This window comes from Rhinolophus ferrumequinum, chromosome 2 (assembly GCF_004115265.2).
Source record: "Rhinolophus ferrumequinum isolate MPI-CBG mRhiFer1 chromosome 2, mRhiFer1_v1.p, whole genome shotgun sequence".
NCBI lineage: Eukaryota > Metazoa > Chordata > Mammalia > Chiroptera > Rhinolophidae > Rhinolophus > Rhinolophus ferrumequinum.
In genome coordinates, this window is record NC_046285.1 from 51,390,958 (window position 1) to 51,418,017 (window position 27,060).

Below are 27,060 nucleotides of genomic sequence, written 5' to 3' on the forward strand. Positions count from 1 at the left end.
TTTTCCAAGAATGTGATCTGTCATAAAAGTTTTACATTCAAAACTTCCCTCACATGCTTGTAGAACTTTGAAGTTAATTCTTCCTTAATTAATAAAAACCTTGTTTGGGGCCGAACTGTGTCCCCCTAAATTCGTATGTTGAAGCCTTACAAGGTTTGACAATTAAGTTAGTGAACTTGTTGCAATGATGTTGCTGAACTTTTCTGATATCAGAGGGATTATTCATTATGAATTTCTACCAATTAGACAAACAATTAATCCAGTTTACTATTTGGAAGTGCTGAAAAGGCTGCGTGAAAAAGGTAGACAACCTGAACTTTTCGTCAGCAATTCACAGCCCTTGCATCATGACAATGCACCAGCTCACACAGCACTGTCTGTAAGGGAGTTTTTAGCCAGTAAACAAATAACTGTATTGGAACACCCTCCTTCCTCACCTGATCTGGCCCCCAATGACTTCTTCCTTTACCTGAAGATAAAGAAAATATTGAAAGGAAGACACTTTGATGACATTCAGGACATCAAGGGTAATACGACGACAGCTCTGAGGCCATTCCAGAAAAAGAGTTCCAAAATTGTTTTGAAGGGTGGACTAGGCACTCGCATCAGTGCATAGCTTCCGAAGGGGAGTACTTCAAAGGTGACCGTAGTGATATTCAGCAATGAGGTATGGAGCACTTTTTCTAGGATGAATTCCCAAACTTAATTGTCAGACCTTGTAAGTCCCAGTACCTCAGTCGTGACTATACTGTATTTGGAGATAGAACTTTTAAAGATGTGATTAAGTTAAAATGAGACCATTATGGTATGATAATCCAATCTGACTGGTGTGCTTATAAGAAGAGGAAATGTGGATACACAGAGACACACATCCAGGGGTTCCTGTTTACAAAGGAAATAGAATGGAGAAGAGAGAGCAAGAGGATGGCCATTTGCAAGCTAAAGTTAAAGACCTGAGAGAAAATCAACTCTGCCAGCATGTTGATCTTAGACTTCTAGCCTAAAGAACAGTGAGAAAATAAAATTTTGTTGTTTAAGCCACTCAGTCTGTGGTATTTTGTTATGGTAGCCCTAGCAAAGTAACAGAGAGCTTAAAAAGCAATTACTAATTATACACACTGTAAAGTTTTTTCTACTGAATTTTTATTCTAACATTCACACTGGCAGAATTTCTAAATTAATAGCTATAAAGGAGAAAAGTTACACTAGGAAATATGATTAGAATATAAACTTCACGAAAGCAGGATGGCCTCTGTTCACGGCAATATCTCCAGTGCATAAATGCTCAATAAATAATTACTGAATAAGTAAATGCATGAATGAATGAATACAGTCAATGAATATGATTTTCTTTGTATAAATTACAAAGACATATGTCCTGCTGTAACTTCCTGAAATAATTCCACTGATTCAATGTTATATATTCAAACAGGTAGTATTTGTTTTAAAGTAAAATATTCTATCAAAACTTATGTCAAGTTTTCCATTTGTGACTTAACTGTAAAAAAGAAAACTTCATAAATATATAAATACATGCTTAAAGGAACATAAAAAAACTACATTCCTAAACAAGATTTTCAAATAAGGAAATTAAAAAGGCTAATTATTAATATATCACAGTATATAGCTAAATGGATAAAAGAGAACAATAAAAAAGCAACTATCTCTAGCTGCAGACTTATTATGGGCCCATTGCTAGCAACCAAGTGTTACTAGAAACTATTTACCAATATATGAATTATTTACTTTCATCCATTACTTTAAGAAAGGAGTGTAATACAGCATCCTGAAAGACTGAGGAGTTAGCTGGAGTCCCAGCATCACTGAAGAATACTTATTCTCCTTTGGAGAAACCATATAGTCACTAAAAAAGGATTCCAAAATAGAACAGTACACAAAAGATATCAGGTCAATGTCAAAGTTTGGCAACACAGCCAAAAGAAAGTACATTTAATCCGAACAAGAAGGAAGATACTAGAGAATGCTTGTGATTTTAACATAAGATATTTAACTTTAATGACTGTTAAAAATTATTTTAATACAATTAGAATGAGCAGTCTTCCACTGGTCATTATTTATTAAAGTGTATTTCTCAATTTGAAATCTCTCTATTTGGAAACTGTATTCTTAAATAAAAATATTTGAAATCACCTATTAATGCTTAGTAAATTGGTTTGAAGGAAGCCTTAGATACTATATACCATAACCTAAGATTAAAGGGACATTCTCCTTATACTTCAGTGTGTACAGAACTAATGCAAAGATAGAGTTTTGCAATGTTCACTTTTGCTTCTGAAGATTGGAGCAAAGAAGTTCAAGCAGTGAAAAGAGAGCCTCAATTGGACTTTACTGCTTTATTTCAGCTAAATAGATATTATCACTTGATTAGCAATATCTACCAGCATGTCTGAAATTAATCACACTTCAGTAAAAAATATTGCTCTGACGCACTAAGTTAGACACTGTAGGTTGCTTCACCCAACACCACCATCTGTTTTCCTTGTTTTTCTCTAATACAAAGGCTAGGATTTACTACTATTGAGAGTCCATGTGACACAGCTCTTATCAATGGAATACAAGCAGACGCCTTCTAGCTTTATAAACCATACCCCTTTCCTTTTCTTCCTGTTTTTTACGGCTGGAGTTCTAACAATCATCTTTCAATGAGGCAAAGGCCAAGAGCAAGGCAGAGATGTCAGCAGCTATAGCAGCTTTATACCTCCAAACTGATTATAATTAGAAAAACGTAATAGCCCACTTATTTAATTTAAAGCTATTGTTAGTTTAGTATTTAATTATTTGCAAAAACAATCTTAAGCGTGAGTGAACTAAGTAAAGTAAATGGACCATACTGTTCAAATCTATGCTGTAAGACTTTTTCGGGGGGAAAGAGGGACAGGAGGAGAAGAAGGGGTGGAAAATTATGTAATTGTAAGGAGCTGCTTTCTCAGACTTTCCCACTAAATGTCTTCTAATAGCAAATAATAATAATAATAATAATAATAATAATAATACTTTAAAGATATGAGGAGACATAGCAAGGAGTCACAGCTACAGATATTTCTTGAAAACCTTATATGAATTTCACATGCACAATTACACTTACACAAATTATCCATACAAATTACACACTAATCTACTCAAGTGATATATCACAAGCTTCAATATGAAAATAACATTTTAAAGTCTCTTTTCCTTATTTAAAAATATGTTCAAGAAAGTTGATGTTATACAATTATTTTTTGGTACCCACCAATTCACCCTGTTTGTTCCTGAAGCTACTTATATCGCAGGCCAAGAATCATAGCTGTTAAGGGAACTGCACCTCTTCTAATAAAATAGAATCACCATGGTTTAGCACCTTGGATTGTCTCTCATGGGTCAAAGACACAGAAACATTCTTGACTTTTTAATTCTCTGGGATTCTCTCACTTTATTAACTGCTGAAACCAAATACACTTCAATGTTCTATTACAAAAAGCTTTATAACAGTTTCCCACAGGGGCAGTTACTAAAAGCAAGAACTTCTAAGAGCTTCTACTCTTAAAAGTATATTATGGAAGAACAAATAGAATGTAACCTCCTTTACAAAACACAAGTTTCTGATCTTAACACAGCTAATTTCCTCCCAGATAATCTTAGGCTATGGTCTTACAGCACCTGCTATTTTGAAATAACTAATTTTAAGCTAAGGGGTTGGCACATTCTTAGAGGCACTATAAGTTTGCTCATTTTTGTTAACATCCATCCCCAAGGAACTGCATCCTACACAGCTTTGTGACCAATAGATTAAGAATCCAAGCGCTCCACATTCTCCCAACCATTTCCCAGGGTCTTTTCTCTGAGTGCTAATACTAGAGATGAGAGATAAATAAGCCTATTTTTGGAGACTGATACCTAGAAATTAACTCACCTCTTGGTGATACTGCTCTACCTACCTACTTACCTACCTGCCCACCTACACACACACAACACACACACACACACACACACACCCCACCCCCCCCCGCCAAAGGCTCTAAGATTATATAGTAAACAGATGATTGCTTCCTCATGATAATGTATTAATCTGACTGTCTCGGATGGATGTCTCCTAAGTAGTAGTACAGTTAGAGGTATGCTCCAATCACACAGAAATCTGATTTTAAAAATGGTATTTCATTTCCAACAAACAAGGTGGTATTTTTATTACTTTTCAAAGGTTCACAGCCATAAATAAAAATACTATGTTTATTTTAAAATGTTATTTGTAATTTACATGGATAGATTACTTGCTGTTTACCTATAAACTAAGGAAGCAAACAATAATTGATATTACAAATACCAGTGGTATTAGAAAAGAAACCTCCTGCCCATGTACAGTACCAGTATTATATTTATGCACTAGAAAGATTTGTTTACCTTTATTATTTCAAGCTATTTCTAATATGTGTTAACCAAAGTTGTGGGATAATTTCTCCCTTTTGTTAATAGTTTCCTTTCCCCCCAAAAGTGTCCTGCTTTGACTCCACATTAAAAATTTTAATTTCAATTTAGTTGTATTTAAATACCAAGCTTTAAATGTTGGATTTTGAATATAGAAAAATATATTAATGAAAAATGCAACTAGGATACTTGTAGTCTCAGAAACTGTATTTTGGATTTAGTCTTTTGTCAAGCCTATCTGCTGTAAAATTCAAAGTTTGGGGAAAAGCCTGTAAAAATTCTATTCAGAAATGTTAAACTAAAGAAAAAACATTATTTTACTACCTAAATTAGATTACCTAATGATTTCCTAAATAGATAAGTATAATAACTCAGATACCGTTTAACTATCTTTAATTGTCAAGTTATGACCACAATAAGACATTGTCTATAAAATATTTTCCCAATTTTCCCACCAGGGGGCAACCAAGAACCTCAAGAGGTATTTTGTGATGAATAGCACCCGGATCTCAAGTGGTTCAATGAGTTGTTGGTGGTAGAGATTCAAAGTTCACGGAGATTAGACTAATTATGAGCAATGGTATGCTACGTTCTTAAAACTGATTATATGATAAGAACAAAAAAATCTTATAATACTTCATAAGGTGTTTAACTTGTCTAAACATAAAAGGAGGGAAAATTTTAGTATTGTTAACTCTATAAAAACATTATTTAAAAAATTAAAAACCCTTTCCCTAAAATATCCGTTGTGCATACCACCCGGAAAAACAGGCTGAACAATTGAGGAAAACAAAACTGTAGGTTGAGCTATTTAAACCATGCATATGAATTGTACATCCGTCCACATTTTAAGGACCGATTACAAATGTTAAAATAAATTCGTAAAAAATCTGTTTCTGTAAGCAGCATATTTTTTCTTCCACAACCTCTTCCATGTTATTATTTCAGAATATTTCAGAACTGAAATACCACTAGGAAAATAAGAATTCCCTGGAACTGCAAGGAGTTTAAACTGTGTGTTGGGGATAGGGGGCGCGGATACTTAGGTGACCAGAAAAGCAATATATTCACTAATAAAGGGATTAAAAAAACTGTTTCAGTATAATTTTTTTAGTTAACCAGTAATTTGGAGACCTCTTCATATCATCCATTGGGAAGTTTCAGTCCTACAAAAACTAAGAAAAAGCTTTCATTCAAAACAATACTTCAGAATAAGTAATTATTCCCCCATTATATTCATTAGAAAGTTCTGCCTGCTTTCATCTTGGTTTTAAATCATATATTGTTTTGACTGCAGAAATCAGGTAAAACTACATCACTTCTTTATGCTATTTAATAATTTGTATAAAGAAATCATTTCTCTTTAAGGAAAACTTTACATTTTATAGATCACATCACTAAAGTAACATAACCACTGTTTCACTTATAGGGGATAGATAGGGTCACGTTTCTTTTGTTTGTTGTTTAAAAGCTCTTTCTTCCCCTCTATGCAATCTAAATTCTAAATACCAACTCTTGATTCAGTACCGAAATCACAAAGCCTATGGCATTAGTTTAAACATCAAACCTGCCACCAACAATTTCTTCCATAACAAAGGCATTTCCAGTCCTGCATATCAATGTTTTTTCCTATATATATTTAATTCTCCACAGTAGCAAAACATAAACTCCAAGTCAATAATTAATCTTCATTAATGGAGAATGACATTTTTACATGCAGCTTTCATAAAAATCAGATCCTTTTCCATCACACTTTCCCTGTACACAAAATCAATTCTTTACTTGCGTCAAACACACCAAGGACAAGGAAGTGATGCCATGAATTAAAGTCAATCAAACCATCTAATCTGAATCATAATTATTCTTTGGTGAAATACTACTGGATTTTAAAACTAAGCTTTTTTAGAAGTATTATTCAAACCCACCTTACATCCAAACATTAAGGATATTGCGCTGTTGGTGCATGCTACTTTACAGTGGCATAACATCAGAGAAAAGCCATACAAGATTTTTTTTCTTTTCTTTTTTTTTTTTAAAGATTTTATTGGGGAAGGGGAACAGGACTTTATTGGGCAACAGTATGTGCTTCCAGGACTTTTTTTTTTTTCCCCAAGTCAAATTGTTGTACTTTCAATCCTAGTTGTGGAGGGTGCCGTTCAGCTTCAAGTTGTCCTTTCAGTCTTAGTTGTGGAGGGCGCAGCACAGCTCCAGGTCCAGTTGCCCTTCCTAGTTGCAGGGGGCGCAGCCCACCATCCCTTGCGGGAGTCGAACCGGCAACCTTGTGGTTTAGAGGATGCACTCCAACCAACTGAGGCATCTGGGAGCTCAACTCAAGGTGCCATGTTCAATCTTAGTTGCAGGGGGCGCTGCCCACCATCCCTTGCAGGACTCGAGGAATTGAACTGGCAACCTTGTAGTTGAGAGCTCACTGGCCCATGTGGGAATCAAACCGGCAGCCTTCGGAGGTAGGAGCATGGAGCTCCAACCGCCTGAGCCACCGGGCCGGCCCAGCAATCCAAGTTTTTGATGCTAGGAGACATTTTTTCAGACCCTGAACATTTCAGTCTATCTAAGACTGAATGAAATTCCAGAAAAATGCCTTGGTAAATGTTGCTTGCTGACTGTCTTGAACATTTAATCTGGATCCAAAGCACTCTTTTAAAAGGATTCGTATTAAAATGTTGCCTTCTTCACCTGTTTCCACCCCCAAAGCAGAGATCAGGTCGGCATATTATGAATGGAATTAAGATGCTGCTTCCTTTTCCTATGTAATAAAACTGTTTCAATAAAATTATAATCAAATTCCCAGACTGAATGTTCTCATTCAGCACCACTTTGTCAGGGCCCCAAACCTTGCTAATACCCTTAAAATTTAATCCAAGATCAGACTCATCATAAGAGCTCCACCTGCTGCAGTGTAAGCATTGCTATCTCCTCCATGAGAATAAGATACAGCATGAGAGCACAACACTATGCTGGAATATTTGCTAGCGGCCTTGGGGGAGGGGCAAGATGTTGCAGCAAGGGACTCATTACCTAGTTCAGTAAGAGATGAGCCCAGAGCTTATTGATACATGAACCTTTCTTACAACCACAGCAAATATTCTAGGCTAATTTACAATATAATTTAAAGGTAAAAAACGAGTACCTCAATTACTGATGTTTCGTGATTTGAGTCCTCTCTCTAAACCATTCAAGCAACAACAAAAAAATCAATTATCTGGGAAAATTAAAAAGAATAACGACAGAATTACCCTAGGACAGTAAAAAGTTCAGTAAGATAAAAATAGTTTCAAAACATCAAAATAACTTAAAATTTGGGGACATGTTACTCAACCAATTTTGATGTATATCCATACTGTGTAGAAAGTTCAAAGGCAAAAAGTCAAACAATTTAATTCACTGATCTATCACCAGTTTATTCGCTCTTCCAAAGACTATTTTCTGCGCTTTGGCTTTTTAATCAACCCATTAGCAGAAAAGTATCATTACCTAATTAGCTCCAAAGCTGAACAATTACATTTATTTATTTCACAAATAAAACACTGTGAAAATGTCATGCTTAGAGTGATTCATACTTAAAATTTTGCATATAAGTGTTACACTTTATGTCATAGCTTTGACATCATTAAAACAGATAATATTTATTACATAATATCTATGTAATTATCTTTTCTTTCTTCCACTTACATTTGGGGCTTTCTAAGCACTATATCTGTACAGCAGTTAGGAAATCAACAGGATAACTGCTAATGAAGATTGCTGAATTTTACAAAAATCAAGTTATCAATTCATAAAGCTTTTTTGCGGAAAAGGTATACTTGGCTATACCCCCGAGACAGTGATCCAAAAGACAAGAACTCCCTTATCACCAATCATGCTGATTCCAAATCTACTCAAAGATACCTTTTAATTCTGATTTCCTAAACTGTTCCCTATGCTGTCCCATTTTAAAGCAATTTTATAAGGGGAGGGGAAAGAAAGAGATAAAATTAGGTTAAATTTCTAAAACTGTATAGAAAATGGCTGGCTTTCCAGTCTAATTACCCTGATGGGTAAACAGCTTTGAAACTTAAAAGGTCAAGTGTCAAATGTAACTAGGGCAAGAAAAAGTAAACTGTCCTCCTTAGAAGACTATTTATTTGAAAAACATATCTACTAAATCAGAACCATATTTGTCAAGTTCTAGTTCTCAAGATATTTCACTGCAATGCTCCAGGCGCCCCATCAATGTTCTCTCATTTTGAAACTTTCATTTTCACTGTTATAGAAATTTTAATTTTAAAAATCTACCAGCACAAATGTATAACAAGTATTAAAATTGGTATTTATCTATAATTATTTATTTACTTATACTACCAAACTTGGTAGATCTCAAACTTGGTAGATCTCAAAATACATCTCCAATTTTTGTGCACAGGTGGCATTTGCTGCACAGGTCATGTATTTGTATTTCTGCACTGGGCCTTCATAAAAATTCAGTCCTATGCACATCTGTTCACCTAAAGTTACATAAGCAAGTAGATTACTTTTGCAGGTGACTCACTAATACAATGCCAAGCAAAGTTCAAATACATCTACTAGCCTATGCTCTTAATATGGTTTGGCTTAAAGAGTTGTTTGGTTGTACACTACATGTGAACATGTAATATATTTAACTATAATAATACTGGGTTATGATTGTTTTTAAAATGATTATTAGGAACTTATGAGTGGTTCTTGTCTGACTTTTAAATAAAGAGAATGAATTCAATTTATTCTGGGTCAAAATTTATTTAAAACTTCAGAGAGAATGTGAGAAATATGAATTTAGGTCTTAACATGCAAATCCTAATTTTGACGGTTTTGAAACTGAGTAAATTTGACAGATAACACCAACAGTACCATTGCTATTAACAGCATTTGTCATTTAATTATTATCTACTACTTCTCAGGCATTGTGTGAAGTGCTTTACATGTGTAAGAAAAACTATCAAAAATTTGGAAAAGAATGGAAAATTAAGACGGCATATCCTTTCAATGTCAGATGGGGACAAAGGCCACTTAAGGTTATCTCGGGCAATGGTTTTCAACTGGGATAATTTTATCCTGAAGGGAACAACTGACAATGTCTGGAGACATTTTTTGTTGGCATAACTAGGGGAGGGAGGGTCTACTAGCACCTAGTGGGTAGAAGCCTAGGAATGCTACCAGCATCCCACAACCAAGAATTATCTAGCTCAAAATATCAATAGTGCAAGCTTAAGAAATTCTGATTTAGGGAAATGTACTTCAACTCACTATTTGGTTTTGATTAAAAATCTGATTTAGTGAAGTTGTATGCTAACTTGTAAATTTTTACCCAGTAGAGAAGTAAATAATTTTGCCCAATTGAAAAAGTAACCACAAAGATTAAGTTCCCGGTCTTGTTAGATAGACATTACTCAGTTTCTTATCTAACTCAGCAATCCTATGTTTAACATTGTGTATAAACACCTTGGTTCACAAATGCACTCTGGGCTGGTTTAACATTTTACTAGTTCCCTCATCAATAAGTGAGAGGAAAAAAATTTGTGACAGATGTTCATTTTACATTTGCCTAAGAGTAATGACTTTCCTTTTCTGAAAATCATATGTTAACATACATATTTAGCTTATTTAATCCAAATACCTCATGAAGGAAAAACTATTATAATGTCCATTTGGTAAATGAGGAACCCAATGCTTGGACAGTTTAAATAATTTATCCAAGGTGTCACAGCTTGCAGAAAAGAGAATCATGTCTGACTCTAAAACCCATTTTCAACAATTAGTAAATGCAAGTAATGGTCAAATATTTAGTGAGCCAACTTTGAAATTCCAAGTACTCTCTCTAGCTGCTAGAATGACAATTCAAGACTAAAAGGCAAGCTCTGAAACTCTGTTATCAATTACTTGTTTAAGTTGCGGTGTTCTCCATGCTGTACAACAAAATTAGAAAAAAAATGCTGAGTCTAATAATAATGAAATGTTTGCATTATTCAAAACTGCCTTAGTGTACACTTATAATAAGCTAATGTTATAAATCTGAACTTGTAAGTAAGTAAATATATGGTAATAATATACTGCCTATATTACATATTACAGTCCCATGTTGAAGATTTCACTTCTACTTAAAATCTTATAAAAAGGGTTTAAACACAAGAGAAATATTCAATCCAATTCTTTTACCTATCACATTAACAAGAGGTCAGAGTTCAATATGAGAAAAAACTAAATTTAGTCATGAAAACTTTCCATTATATATAAACTCCATTTACTAAAAAATGCTGACTTACTTAAGTTAGTATCATACAACAAGGGTGACCTAGCAAATTTTTCTTAGAAAAGTCCACAAGAAGAAGCTAAATTTGCAGACCAGCAGTCCTTAAACGAGCATGGTTGTGAATTTTTTCAGACCCCTAGATATTTGGACATGTCCCTGTCCCCCATCCCACTCACTTTGAAAACACATTAGGACAGATCAATCTATCTAATAAATGTTTTAGTTCCGTACTATGGACAACACTCGCCTCTTTAAAAACTAAACAATTATAATTTCACAAAGACCAGAAGTTTAAATCTTAAAGAAAATCTGAGTTTAATTTTCACATTTGCCAAAACACAACATTAAAACAACAGTAATATCTGCTAAGATATGGATGGCACTATTTGCCAAGACCCTTTGAATTGCTTTATATATAGTAATTTATTTAATTATCTTAAGGCTAAGTAAATAAGTTATAGATTATAATTAGTTGTAACATCTGAGTTTCCATGGTAATGGCTCATACGTGAAGAATTTATGAACTTTCACTGATAATTCCAACATCAGAAACTATTCCCCACAGAAGTTCCTAATAATTCTTACACTGAAGAAAATGCAGTTAGATCACAATGCTGTAAGATGGCCATGAGAGATTCAAAAGGGTTAATGGAGTTAGATAAAACACTATTTTTCTTAAATCACATAAAGTTTAAATTAATGCGGGGATTTGCTTATGTGCGTTCTTTTTAAACAGTTAGGAATACAGCAATAACATCATATACTTACAAATTTACTATCCATTTTCTCTGGCAAAGAGTACCCCAAGGTAATGTGGACAATTTCTGTTAAGCTTAAAAAGTTGATTTATTAGGTTGGTACAAAAGTAATTGCGGTTTAAAAGGTTAAAAATTGCAAAAACTGCAATTACTTTTGCACCAACCTAATAAAATGCTAGCCTGTCAAATAAAATACTGCTTTGGGTTTATTTTGTTCCTTTTTTTCCCTATATTCTTGAGGTGGGAGCTTATATTATTAATTTGAGACCTTTCCTCTTCTCAGGTATGCTATTTAATGCTATAAATTTCCCTTTCGACACTGTTTTCACAGTTTCTAACATATTTTGATATGTTGTATTTTCATTTACATCAACATATTTCTTTCAAAGTTGGCCCTTTCATCTATGGATTATTAAGAAGTGTTTGCTTTCCAAATGTTTGGAGATTTTCCTACCATGTTTCCCTGAAAATAAGACCGGGTCTTATATTAATTAACGCAGTAGGGCTTATGTTCAGGGGATGTCATCCTGAAAAATCATGCTAGGGCTTATTTTCCGGTTAGGTCTTACTTTCGGGGGGAAACGGTATTACCTTTCTGCTGGGGGTCAGAGAATACACTCTGCACTTCAGTTCTTTTAAAATTTGTTGAGGTTTGTCTTATGACCAAGATATAATCTTGGTATGTTCTGTGGGCTCTTGAAAAGAATGTTTATTCTGCTGTTCTTGGGGTGCAGTGTTCTGTAAATGTCTATTAGATCCTAATTTGTGATGGTGTTGCTGAGTTTTTCTATATCCTAGCTAATTTTCTGCGTGGCTCTATCAATTTGTTGAGAGAGGGGTGTTGAAGTCTCTAACTATAATTGTGGATTTGTCAATTTCTCCTTACAATTCTGTCAGTTTTTGCTTTATCCATTTTACATCTCTGTTTTTGGGTACATGCACACTTCTGATAGCTATGTCTTTTGGTGGACTGACCTTTTTATCATTATGTAACATTACCCTCTGTCTCTGCTTTTCTTTGCTCTGAAGTCTAGTTATTCAGTTATTACTGTAGTTGCTCCTCTGTGATTGATATTTGCATATGTATTTTCCACTCTTTTTTGTTTCAGCCTGTCTATATGGTTATATTTAAAGTGAATCTCTTGTAGACAGCATATACTTGAGTCATGATTTTTAATCTACTCTGCTAATCTCTGCATTTTAATTTGTGCAACAGAGCATTTACATTTAATGTAATTATTGGTATTTTAGGGCTTAACTCTGCCATTTTATTTTTTTCTGTTTTTCATTTATGTTTTATTTTTCCCGCCTTCCTACAAGTTACTTGAACATTTTTTTAAAGAGTTCTATTTTACCTATAGTGATTTAACTGTATCTCTATGTAAGAGTTAATGTAGGTGTACATGTGTGTCTGTGTGTATTATGCGTGTATATGTGTGTATATAAATAAAACTTATCACAGTTTACTAGTGTCATCATTTTACCAGTTGAAATAGAGAAACCTTACCTTTATTTATGTCCCTTTACCCTTCTCCATATGTGATACAACTGTTTTAACTATTTCTTCTCCATATTTGCAGAACCACATCAGTGTTATAATTTTTGCTTCAACTGGCAAACATGAGTCAAACAGCTCGAAAGAAAGTTGACTGTATTTACCTATATTTTTGTGTACCTTATTCTTTCTTCATTCCTGACATTCCAAGGGTCCTTCTTTTATTCTTTTCTGTTTACATAATTTCAGTTAGCCATTTTTTAGGGTAGATATTCTGGCAACAAATTATTTCATTCTCTCTCTATCCCACCCCTCCCCTCACTTCCCCTGAGAATGTTTTGATTTTTGCTAGATATAGGATTCTGGCTGACCATTCTTTTTGGAATTGTGCTTCTCCTAGAAATAGTGTCCCATTTCTCTCTGACTGCTTTCACAATATATTTCTTTGTCTTTTGTTTTCAGGAATTTGTTGAGTGTCTTGATGTGAATTTTTTGGGGTGTACAATGATGGACGTTTGCTTAGCTTCTGTATACGAGGCTTGACAATTCAGTTCGCGAACTTGCCATAATGTGTTTACATTGGCAGCCCTATACAAACAGCTCAGTAAGGTTTTGTAACTTTGGTATATCAGTGTCTCACAGCTGTCTGTGTTCATGTCAACATGTGGCAGTGTCTTGCTGAGTGGCAGTATTGTTGTTGCGTATTTTTGTATGTTGTCGAAGAATGTCTGAGCTTGAATTAGAGCAATTAAATTTCTTGTTAAACTTGGCAAGAGTGGAAGTGAAATCAGGGACACGTTAGTCCAAGTTTATGGGGATAATGTCATGAAGAAAACGGCAGTGTACAAATGGATTAAATGATTTTCTGAGGGGAGAGACCACGTCACTTATGAAGAGGTCAGGGCAGTCATTAACGAAAAGAACTGATGAAAACATTGCAAAAATTCATCAAAGTGTGAGTCAAAATCATTGGATGATTGTGAGAAGCACAGCAGGCCAAGTAAACATCGATAGAGAAATAGTTAGGTAAATCTTAACTGAAAATCTTGGCGTGAGAAAGGTGTGTACAAAAATGGTCCCAAAGGAGCTCACCAATAAATAAAACCAAAGGAGAGTCCAAGTTTGCCAAGACCTTTTGGAGAAGCAAGACGATGTTTTAGGCCATGTTATCACTGGTGATGAAACATGGGTATACCAATACGACCCTGAAACAAAGTGTCAAAGTGCACAATGGAAGTCAGCCAATTCTCCACGAACAAAAAAGTTCCATCAGTCCAAATCAAGTCAAAACGATGTTGCTAACCTTTTTTGATATCAGAGGGATTCTTCATTATGAATTTGTTCCAAATGGACAAACAATTAACCAAGTTTACTATTTGAAAGTGCTAAAAAGGCTGCATGAAAAAGTTAGATGAAAGCGACCTGAATATTTCGCCAACAATTCATGGCTCTTGGATAACGACAATCCTTCAGCTCACATAGCACTATCTGTGAGGGAGTTTTTGGCCAGTAAACAAATAACTGTATTGGAATACCCTCCCTCCTCACCTGATCTGGCCCCCAACGACTTCTTTCTTTACCCAAAGATAAAGAAAATATTGAAAGGAAGACATTTTGATGACCTCCAGGTCATCAAGGGTAATAATATGACGACAGCTCTGATGGCCATTGCAGAAAAAGAGTTCCAAAATTGCTTTAAAGGATGGACTAGGAGCTGGAGTCGGTGCACAGATTCCCAAGGGGAGTACTTCGAAGGTGACCATAGTGATATTCAGCAATGAGGTATGTAGCATTTTTTCTAGGATGAGTTCACGAACTTAACTGTCAGAACCCATATTTTCATTACTTCTTTGTGTGCTTTTCTAGCCCTACCCTGTTCTTTCCTTCGAGGACTCGAATGACATGGATGTTAGATCTTTTCTTACTAACCCTGCAGGTCTCTGAAGCTCTGATTTTTGCTGTTTTGCTTTTTTCTATGTTTTCTCTGTTATTCGGATTCAATAATTTCATTCTGGTTATTGTACTTTCAGTTCTACTATTTCCATTTAGTCTCTACATATTGTTTTTTTATTTTGTGTTTTGCTGTAGCTTTATATTATTTGAGTCAAGCATATTTGTAATTGCTCACTGAAGCATTTTTAAGTTTGCTGCTTTAAAATCTTTGTCAGATAATTCTGACATCCTGCATCTAGGTGTTGGCATCTATTCATTATCTTTTTTTCATTGTTTCTTATTTCTTTTATTATTAATTCTTCCATCTCACTGTAATTCCTGTATTAACATACAAACGTACTAATTTTCCCTACTTAGGAATACTCTCTCTTGATCACCCTTCTCTTACTGTGACTAATATATAAATTAAACTTTATCATAGATTGGTGGTGTTTTTTTTAAAGTAGTGTATACCTATGTAGAGCTTGGGACTATCTGTAGTTTTAGGCATCCATTAGGGGTTTTGGAACATATCCCCAAGAGACAACGGGAAAGATGGGGAGGGGGTGGGTGGGGGGAAGGTACTGGAAATGTTTTATATTTTTAAGTGGGTAGTGTTCAAAGTTATAAAAAGGCATTGAGATGCATATTAGATTTGAGCATTTACCCCAAAAAAGTCGGAACAATGATGATGGAAATAATGAGGCTGTGAAGCAGGATACCTGCTAATGGCTAATAAACTAGAACCTCTGAGATGTTAGGAGACTACTCAACTGGGAGAATGAGGCTAATGATGAAAATACATTTTTCTTTATTGAGTACTAACTTTATTTGAACTACTCCTGGCATTTTGTCTATGTGTCCTTTATAAACACCCATTTAAAATTATCTTTTAGATATTTATCTTCCTCACTAGACCGGTAGTTCATCTGGGGCAGAGGTCAGCAGTTTCTGTAAAGGGCCAAACAGTAAGTATTTTCAACTTTGCAGGTCATATGGTCTCTGTTGTAATGATTACTCAACTCTCCTGTTTTAGCACAAAAGCAGCCATGAAAATAAGTAAATGAATGAGTATGGCCTGATTTGGCCCACTGGCTGACCCCCGATCTAGAGTAAGAACTGTATTAATCACCCTTGTTTTTCCATGTCTATCTTATATATAGTATAGGAACGTAATACGCAGTAGGTACTCAGCAAAACAAAGATAAAGGGAGTCTTTAAAATCATCTCTTCAATCCCTTCATTTTTAAGTGAAAAACATGAAAACCAGAGATTAAAAGTAATCACACAAAGATCTTACATCCCTATGTAATACGGATTAAAATTTCAAATATATTAAATAAGGTAAATTAAAACAATGATTATTTTAGAAAAATTATCTTTACCTGTAGAACTTTTTAGTTTGCTTACAAGCTATCAATACAAGCTATGAATCACATAACCACATGAAATCAATCTAACAACTACTTAAAGGTCACCATGTAAAATGAGAAGCTAAGACTAAAGTTTGCTCCAGGATCCAAGTTTTTTGAAAAGGCAAAATGATGACAATAAACATATTTAGTGGGAGTCAGCATTAAGTAACAAATATAATTTAAAAACTAAATTATCAGAATTTTTATGGAGTTATACGCCAATCTAATAGTACATATAGTAAAAATTATCTTAGTACAGGTAACAAAACATTTTTACACGGCAGCAAAACAACTGGCCAACAGTAGAGGGCAGCAATTCTATTCACTATTCAAATAATCTAAAAAATCTGAAATCTTTGTACTGGGACTTTCTTTTAAAAGGTTTAACACCCCTCTCAAAGCTGCTGGATAGCATACAATTTTAATACAATCTAGCACAAGTAAAAGTGTTCTGACACACAAAAATGAACATTTAAATAAAAGGCAGCTAATTCACCCAAAGGACTCAAATTTCCTATTCTTAATTTCCAAACTGATAAGGCAAAACAATTCAACATTTCTATGGTGACCTATTACCTACCATTATATCAGTTATCTAGTTAAAACAAATAGTTGTTGAGTATCTACTGGAATCGCAAGTAAATTATCTATTTTCACATACAGACGATCCTTTATCTATATAAGATGCTTACACACTAATCATCAACAAGTATCATAGTTATTACAGTCATGAACTTTTGGTAATCAGAAATTCAGGGAGCTATCTCCAAAGACCAGGCATTAGCATAATTCTAAAATCTAAAACACAAACAGCAAAGAAGAACAGCAAGAAACAGGCTTGAGCAGAAGTGTCTAAATCTCATCTTTTCTCACTTTCCTTTTATTCCTACTTCTATCATGCCTTAATGACAGAGCTAGACCTAAACCATCCACGACCCCTAATAAAGAAAGAGAACCAGTACACTACTCATAAAAGGCAATCAACAAGAATTATAAAAGAGGAAAAACCTAGTATCAAAGACAGAGACAATGATTCAGAAAAGACTGCTCTGTCCAACCAGGAGGCTATATATGTTATTACTATTTAATAAAAATGACTAAAAAGACCTATCAGGTATTAGTTCAATTAATGTTTAACAACCCTGTAAAGTAGGTACCATTATTTTCTCCATTTTAGAAATGAGGAAAATGAAACACAGAAGGAGTGACTTGTCCAGGAATCCAGTGTTAAGACTAGACCCTCAAAGGTCTCCAAAGCCCGAGCCTTTAACTATTACCCATTACTCTCCGCCCAGACTAAGTGGTACAACTTCAGTTGAGTAACTGACTATAAGGAATTTAAAAGGTGAGAGAATGACAAAATAAGAAAAACGGAAGCCTTAGTTATCCTTTTTCAATTGCAAGTCCAATTGTAAAAGGATGAGCAGAAATAGGACAGTATTGAAAGCAACTTGAAAGCAACCTCTACTATTTCAAATCAATAGATTGCCAAATAAGGTGAAGAACCCTAGGAGAACAATGATTGGATATTAAAAATTAACAAAAAGATGTAATAGTCAAGAAACAGGACAATATATTCTGAAAAGTTCAAAGAAACTCAACCATTATGGGTTTAAGATTCAAGTTATAAAAAGCCTTTCCAGATGTAGAGAAACAATTTAGTGAAAACACATTTAATATTTTAAATGAGAAAATTAATATTTTAAATGAGAAAATAGTCTGAAGGTGATTTAAGTTTAGAAATTGTGGCAATATGTATCAAATCATTAAAAATGTTCATACCTTTTATACTAGAAATTCCTCACCTACAGAATAGTGGTTATGTTCAGAGATTAAGCATCAATTAAGAGAAAAAAAACAGAAATAAACCAAATATTGACTGAATAAATTATAAATATTCAAACAATGGAGCCATTGTAAATGCTATAGATGACCATTCAATACCGTGTAAGGATTTTCAAAGTATATTAAGTACATATGATCCCACTGTTCTGCCAAGCCCCCACCCTTCTCCAATCCCTCAGCTATGGCAAAGATTACTATTTGATGACAGCATTCTTTCCTTCAACCTGTTAGAACTCTCAACACAGCCCTCTGAGTATCCAAACACCAACCAGAGTTGGCACCAGAAATAAACTTTTTCATTAAGTCAGAGGCAGTTAATTTTAGTCTACTGGTAAACTCATGGAGCAAAGGGCTAGTAAAACTTATGAAACAGATAAAATGTGTCTCTGATTTAACAAATATCAACTGGTAAGCACTTTAAAAGATGAATTTAGAATCCCGTGTCCCAGGCGAGGGAATCAAGAAAACCTGCCCAGCCTCTTGTTGGTAGTTTATACTAGTTGGGAACATACACAAAAGATAAACTTACTCAGCTATCCTGCCTCTCCCTACTGGGCAGGAAACAGTTCTTAAGGTGTTATTAGTTATTTAGAGGGTATTCTCAATACTGAAACACTTTTTCTCAGACTAGATAAGCTGATCTTAAAGTTTATATGGAAAAACAAACAGAAAAAAAATTCCTTTTTTAAAAAAGAGAAAGCTCAAAAACAGAATCAATGAGAAAGGATAACTGTATTAGATGTTAAGGCATCCTAAAAAGCTTCAATAAGTGAAGCACTGTTGAGTTGGTTCATGAATGAACAGATTAATGAAACAGAACTGAATGTCCAGAAATAGACCCAAATACATATGGGAATTCATTTGTCGAAAAGTGGCATATCAATTCAGTGGGGATAAATAGGGACTTAATAAATGACACTAGAACAAATGGGTAGCCACGCGGCAAAATATTACACTGGTTCCACAACTAACACTATACATCAGAATAATCTTCAAATGCTCCAAAGATTTAAAAATGAAATCTGTAGAACTTCTGTATTAAGTACCAAAAGAACACCTCGGTAAATTCTTCATAACTCTGGAAGGTGGAAGATCTTACTATGACTCAAAATTCAGACGCATGAGGAGAGAGGAGGAGAGGAGAACTAATAATAATGTCATGACAAAAAACCTGCACTTCATATCATAGACAAAGGCTAACTCCTTAGTATTTAAAGAGCTCCTAGAAATTGAGAAGGACCAGTAACCAACAGGGAAAAAAGTATAAAATATAATAAACCTTGCTTAATTACATGAGAAATGGAATTCAAACTACATTTATATACCATTTCTCACTCAGCAAATTGGCAAAAATACAAAAATTTGAAAATACATCTGTCAACAAAGTTTCAGGGAAACACTCTCATACATTGCTGGTGAGAATACAAAATGGCACAATTCCAATGAAGGAAAATCTGGCAATAGGTACCAAAATTTAAAACGTACTCACTCTCTAAACCAGCAATCCCACATCACACAGATATACCTGCACAAATATGATTTACATATAAAGTTGTTTACTGAAGCACTGTTTATAATACTAAAAGGTTAGAAATAATTTTAGAGTATAGCAAAAATACATTTATACCTTTTGAAAATACGGAATATTTCACGATATATAGTAATAGGTGTGGATCCAACTTTCATCTTTATCCAGTTAGAACCAGGTGTTACAGGTCATTTATTAAAAAGGCCATGTTTTGTTAAAGAAACTATGATATACCCACATATATGAAATGTTGTATTTCTGTAAAAACGAATGATGAAAAGCTCTGTGTACTAAAATAGAGAGACCGACAGGATATTAGAAGTAAAGCCAGCAGTAAACTATAAAATACACCACTTACTGTATGAGGAAAGAGAGAAATAAAAAGTCTTCTTATAAATGTATAAACACTGGAAAGATAAATAGAAACAAATAAAAACAGTCTCCTGTAAGGACCAGGGGAAAAGGGATAGAAGTGAGACACAGTTATATAAACTTTTAATGACAGTTTTGATTCTTGAGTTTATTTTGACTAATATATGAATTTATTACATACTGAAAAAATGTTTAAAAAATTCAGGGGTAAACAAATGATGAGTTGGCTGGTGTATGGGAATGGTTGCAATAGATCAATAATTAAAATCTATTTAAATTAATTAAAATTAAAAGCCAGTTCCTCTCTCAAACTGGTCTTATTTCACGTGCTAGTGAACAGGACAGAAGAGATATACAACATTTCTACTACTGCATAAAATTTTATTGGATAGTGCTAAAGTTGTTAGTTAACATTTTGCAGCCGAGAGATGGAAGTAAGCCCTTTCAAATGAAAAAGATCTGTCTCTCCCAAATTAAGTATATATATATAAAAAAAACACACTTTATATATACAGTCAGTAAATCAAATATTTAAAGTGACTAGTAACCAATTAAGTGTCAAGATACGATAATATATCCCATCCACACCATAAACTAAGGAGGTAAAAACCACTGGGAAGATATGCTACCGTTCTGGATTCTTTTGAATTCATTATAAATATAAAAAAGGTAAATTTTGGTGACAATTTTCCAAGACGTCAACATATAACCATATTCAAAATAGGAGTTATATGCATTATAAAATAAAATTTTCATATTTTTTTAATCCACAAATTGAGAACATCTGTGCCAAAGCTTCATTCATTCAACATTTATTTACTAAGTATCCACCATATGTTGATACCTAGTCAGCTATTGGGGATACCATGAAGAACAAAAGAGACTTACTGTACAGAGCTTATAAAGTCCAGTGAGAAAAACATACATTAATAGAGAATCACACAAGCATATGATATATTGTACGTTATAAAGGAACAGTAAGGTATAGTTATAGAAGCAGAGGAACCTCATTTAATCTTGGGCATCAAAGAAGGCTTCCCTAAGGAAGCAATATATAAGCTGGAATCTGAAGTGTTAGTGAGATTTGCGGGTAAGGGCTTGCAAACAGAGTAAATTATGCATGAAGATCTCAAAGACCCCAAAAAACACCTCACAAGAATTGAAAAAAAAAAAAACCACAAAAGACCGGTTAACAGAAATAATGAAAACCTGGTCTGCAACTCCTAAAACATATGTATTGGCAATTCCTTAATTGGAAGAGACCCCCAAGACTGCATATCCCTCAAAGTTTGGGCAAATAAGTAAAATAATAAAAAGAATAACAACTGGTACTAAGTGTAAGAGAATCTCCTGAAAATATGAAAGCTCCTTTTCTCCTTTCTAAGCTTAATCAAGAAAACATGGGGAAAATATTTTTTCCTTTTCAGGTCTTTCTCCTGCCACCTAAACCTCTGCTAAATGACCCTAAAATGAATAGAGATGGAGAACATCCCTTTGCTACTTGATCAAGAACAGTTTAACAAAAGATGGAGAAAGACATGATTCCACTGCAAGAAATTTCTGGTATTAAAAGTTATGCAACTCCCTCCGTCAGAAGTTAATGCACAGCTGGGAAACCTGTATACTAAAGAATATAAATGATCTTAGTTGCAGTTTATTGCTAATAAAACATATCATATATAACAACACTTCCAAATCACTCTTGTTGGACCTTGTATGCTGCGAGTTAACTGTCCCATAGTGATAAGGAGCCTGACAAAAGCACACTTCTCTGCCTGGCCTCTTAACAATATTAACTCCACCCCAACTGACATACATTTACAAACGAGCAAGCTAAGAACACAAAGATTTACAAACACAAAAATAAATCTCTCTTAGAAAGACATTATGTGGAAAAGCACAAACTGAATATTGTATCCAAGCTGATTAAACTACATAAAAAAATGTATGTATGACTAACCATAATCAGAAATACTGCCATAATACAAATGCTCACTAGTATCTTTTCCCCTGCAAAATATCTGAATTCAGAACAATATTTTAAAAATTCAAAGAGGAAATACGTTTTTCATTTTTATTAAGAGGCAAATATTACATCTGTGTTTAAAACTTATTAACCAGAAAAGAAATGTAGAAATACTTATGATTGTTTTAAGTTAATAAATGGGATTGATACTATTGTAAATGGAGGCCAAGATTTGTCAGTTCAGTAGCAGTGATGATTTAGTCATCACATCTCACAACCCAGTCATTTGCAAACGTTTTAAAGTAAGAGTCTTCATTGTGAAGAATATATAGTTATGGGGTGGGGAACCCAGAGAACTAGTCATCCTTGCTTTAGTTCAACCCACATGCCTGTTCTTAAGGGTATCCATGGTAGCAGTGATGAAACATGCCTACCTAGCTCACCATGCCTACACAAGTGGGAGAGAGGGGAGGCGGATAATGAAAAAAACTTCACTTGGAAAGGTGGTTTAGTATTAACGTGATAGAATTACATCAACTATATTGTCAGACTTTAAAAACACATATAAAACCACAAAGCTCTCTAAAGATCAGAAAAAAGACCCAAGGGGAGAAAACACTGTAGCACTTCAATTAAAAAGAAAATTAAGAATTTTGCTCTTCCTGCTGTACTAATTGGTTAAACATGTTCAAAGGATTTTATATCTAATAACAGAAGAAATAATTTTAATTTGGCTCTTTCAAAAGTAACTACAAATAATGTTTTAGGCTTCCCAAATTCCAACTTACATCTTTTTGTATTTTTTAAGCTACTTAATACAAATTTATAAAAACTTTAGGCTATTGATCCCATATAATTTTTTTTAAAAATAGCTCTTTTGCTTAAAAAGGGTCAAATGCAAAAATATTTCAATCTTTCAAGGGTAGAACAAACAGATAGATACCTTACTATAACAGAAATAAAAATGAAAATGAACTGATAAAAGGTAAACCACAGGCAGAATCAACCACAGACAACCAAGAAAATAACTAGAGAGGAAATAAAAAATCCTGTTTTCCAGGCTTATTGCCCTTTAAACTTTCTTCAAAAATATTTCAATAAGACAGATTACCTACAGGTATACAGAAGACATCCCCTTACAAACAGGATGGGACCAAGCAATCAACATGTTTATACCTGATCAAAATTCCTACTGTCTGAACTGTAACTCTGTGGGCAACAAAGAAAACTGATTTCCATCAATTTTCTCACTTTTCCTCTTCTGAGAAATAATTTAGTATACAGGAATAGCCTACTTTCAGGATTTACAAATTTGCTTATTCTTTAATTACTGAATATAATTTTAAAATCTCAGCAATTTCAACCAACAATCACTATGTGTCATAAGTGCATAGAAATAAAAACCAAAAAAGTAAATTATTCCATATTTTGAAAACCAATGTATAAATCTAAAATGTAAGCATCCTGAATCTTACACAATCATACAATGTCCACAAGCTGGTGCTCAGAATTAAAAGAAACCAAACTTAGAGATTAAGTGAAGTACGCTGCACTCTGAGGACAATGAGCAAAATGAGTACTTCACGGAGTACTTGTATACATTTAATGATTTTAAGCCCAAATCAACATTTTTCCAAACATAACACAATCAAAACCTATTTTCTTCTCATTAAAAAAAATTAACTATACTTGGACTAGATGGAAGAGTCCAGAAAATGTTCTCAAAATGAGTTCTACTTTCAACCAGCATAACATGTTGGGATAGAAAATAGAGTGGAGGGAGAGAACTGTGAAAATATATTTAGAAAATTTAAACATAATTAAGGCCTTATAAACCTTTGCTATTGGGAGAAAAGCTTCCTGTAAATATCAGGGGAAGAAAATATCCGTTCAATACACTATTTTTAGCTATCTGAAACACATTTCAAAACACTACCTTTCCTAAAGGATATAAACTAAGCATCACATGGATTTAAACAACTATTTCCAAATATATAACAATGGTTACACTTTATTTTTAAAATACCTTATGAAAAAAAGGTCTCTCAGATTCTGTCACTAACAAGGAAATGTAGAAAGCATACTGTATCTTACCTTTGTGGTTACAATGCACAGGCAATCCATTACTCTACCATTACAATAATTTATACATAAAGCAGTTTACTGCAAATTATTTTAAGTTGCATATATGAATAAAAAATTTAAAATAATTAAAATGGAGTTCTGAGAGAAAAATCATAGATAAAAGTTATAACTGTCACAACATCTCTGCAGGATCCATTCTTAGAGGTAGCAAATTTTTCTACTATCTGAAATACAAGAAACCAGAATGTGTCACGTGCCCTACAATCTTCTTTATGTAATCTGCGTCTGAAGAAACTGAAATTATCCCACAAAACACTGTGGAAGATGTCAGGGTTTATTCCATAAGAGTTCACTGCTGCTTTAGATGCTGTTTCATTAATCCCTCTTTTCAAGATATGAGGTTGACAGGGTGTCATCTGATGAAATGATCCACAAAGAGGTTCCCCCGATATAAATTTGAATCTGCTTCTCCTTGTTTGCTACAGCTTGGATATTCAAAAAAATAATTACCAACAACAACAAATTACTCTAAAAAAAAAATAAAATGCAAGCAAACATTTCTTCCACTATACCATTTCAGCAACTGCAGCTTGCAAAGTAATGACTTTCCTCAGGCAGTAATGAATGGAATATTCCATGTGGTATTTTTGAGAAGGGGTGAAGGAAGAACAAAATGTAATAATTTAAAATAGTATCTCTAAAACTTACCTCTTCTCTCTTTACTAAAAAAAAAAAATAGCATTTTACCTGTGAAGCCAGATTTTAACTTTAGTGCCTTACTCAATTCATTTCACCTAATCCCTTACCAAAACACACACACACACACACACGCACACACACACACATACAAACATAATTACAACTATGTACCATTTCAAACTCCTTAAGACGACTACTTTCACACAGAAGTAGCCTAACTTTGTGAATTCACATACTGTCCTCATGATCACCGGAAATAGAGCTAGAAAGGCTGATAGGGGATGAGGCAGAGGACTCAACTGGCTTTCAGTCTCATAAGCTTGTAGCCACACTCCCCTGTGAAAATGTATAGTGAGGAAAAGTATTACCTGCAATTTCTGTCCACAAGTTTTCTCATAGTCTACAGATATTACGAATAACCTCAAATTCAAACTGAACTATTCCCATTTGCTTCTTATACCCCACTCCTACTCCTAACGTTTCAAGTATCATGGCCTGCATCAGCAACTTTCAATATTAAGAATTATGAGAAAGCGTTAATACATATATGTCACTTAGATAGTACCTATCATATAATAGGCATCACCATTATTTTTATTACTATTATTGATTGCTATCAAGTGATAGCCTTTTGTTTCAAGCCTAACAGGACATACCTGAGACAGATGCAATGGGATTTTACCTTGACCAGAGACTACTGGAACTGTTTTAAGGATTAAATAATATGTGCACAGTATTTAAAATAATGCCAACCTTGTTACATGCTCAATAAGTGGCAATTATATCTATCTATGTATCTATCTATCAATCAATCAGACGTGGCGTGGGGCAGAAGTAAATTTCATCATGAGTGAACACACCCTTTCCCCTGTGCAGGACAGACAGCCTGGAAATTACATGCTCGATTGGACACTGAGAGTAGCCCCTTCTTCCCAGCCCATCTCAAGAATCATTTGCTCCCAACATTAAAGAGTAAAACCCACTGAAGGCTCATTACTCCCTTAAATAATTAATTTTAATTTTTAGGAAGAATACTGAAAACAATGAAGGTACTATTTCAGTACTGACTAAGCACTGCATTCTGTGAGGGAAAAGAAAGAGGTATGTGAGGGGGAGGAACCAAGATGGCGCAGTAGGTAAACACTGTGTTTACCTTCTCTCACAACCACATCAAAATTACAACTAATCTACAAAAGCACCATTACTGAGAATCGCCTAAAATCAAGCTGACCTGAAGCCTTTCAAATAAGGATGAACAGAAGCAGCCACCTCCAGACTGGTAGGAAGGTCAGAGACACGGAAAGGGCTGGTCCCACACCCACGTGTGACCATTAAAGATAGAGAGGGCAATTTCGGCTGTGGGGGTCCCTCAACATCCCTAGAAGGGCAAAAGATCCCAGCCCCACTCCATCCCAGGGTTCCAGTGCTGGGGAGAGAAGTCGCCGTAATTTTTGGCTCTGAAAACCAGTGGAGATTGTGACTGCGTGAGACGGAGGGCAGCTGCACTCCCAGGCGCTCCTCTTAAAGGGACTGTGTGCAGACTTACCCACCAATAAATCACTCACTCTGAGCTCCAGCGCTGGGGCAGGAGCTAGAAAGGCGGCAGGGACACATGGTGGGGAACTGCGTTGTCTGGTTTGGGACAGGGGCTGGAGAGGCGGCTTTCTCCTGGATGGGGGAGCTGGCGGAAGCCATTGCTTCTTAGTTGAGCCCTCCCCCTTCCCAGTGAGTGAACAGAGGTGGCCGCCATATCTGAGTCTCCACAGTTCCTTCGAGACCCCACCCCACCGAGCTTTCAGGCACACCCAGGCCGTTTCCAGTGGCTTTTTCATGCAGACCACCCGCCTTGGCTCAAGCTGAAGACTTTTCCTAGACTCTCAAAGGTTCGTGGAACCCAGACAAGCATCTAGCTTGAGCTTGTCCTGTACCTCTGGCTGAGCAACCCTAAGCCAGCACAAGCGACAGCCGTCCTTGGTTCACGGTGTGGCCTTTCAAGGCACTTCCAAGCACAGCATGGGCAGCAGCCATATGTGGATTTCTTTCAGGCTCCCACTGGGTGGCCCCGGGTGGGGCATGGGCTGTGGCTGAAGTAGACCTACTGCAGATCCCCTCCAAGGTGGTCCTGGGGCTGGTGGCCCTGGGGCTGGTGCCCCCAGTGGCCAGCTTCAAAATGAGCTGGAGCCATTGGGTCAGCCTCTGCACAACAACTCTTCCACTGTAGTCAAGGCCAGTCTTCACAATCAGTGAGCCCAAGGGT

At 35.0% G+C, this 27,060-nt stretch overlaps 1 protein-coding gene across 14 annotated transcripts in view; it reads right to left on the minus strand.

Moving 5' to 3' along the window:
- DLG1 (discs large MAGUK scaffold protein 1) overlaps positions 1–27,060 on the minus strand; it is a 238,327-nt gene that overhangs the window by 175,209 nt on the left and 36,058 nt on the right. The window contains exon 1 of one of the 14 annotated variants that reach the window (XM_033128118.1): positions 24,114–24,613. The exons of the other annotated variants lie outside the window; for them this stretch is intronic. Coding sequence (XP_032984009.1) covers positions 24,114–24,143 — 30 coding nt within the window. The 5' untranslated portion in view covers positions 24,144–24,613. Of the gene's footprint in view, positions 1–24,113; positions 24,614–27,060 lie in introns of those variants that run through there. 14 annotated transcript variants of the gene reach the window in all.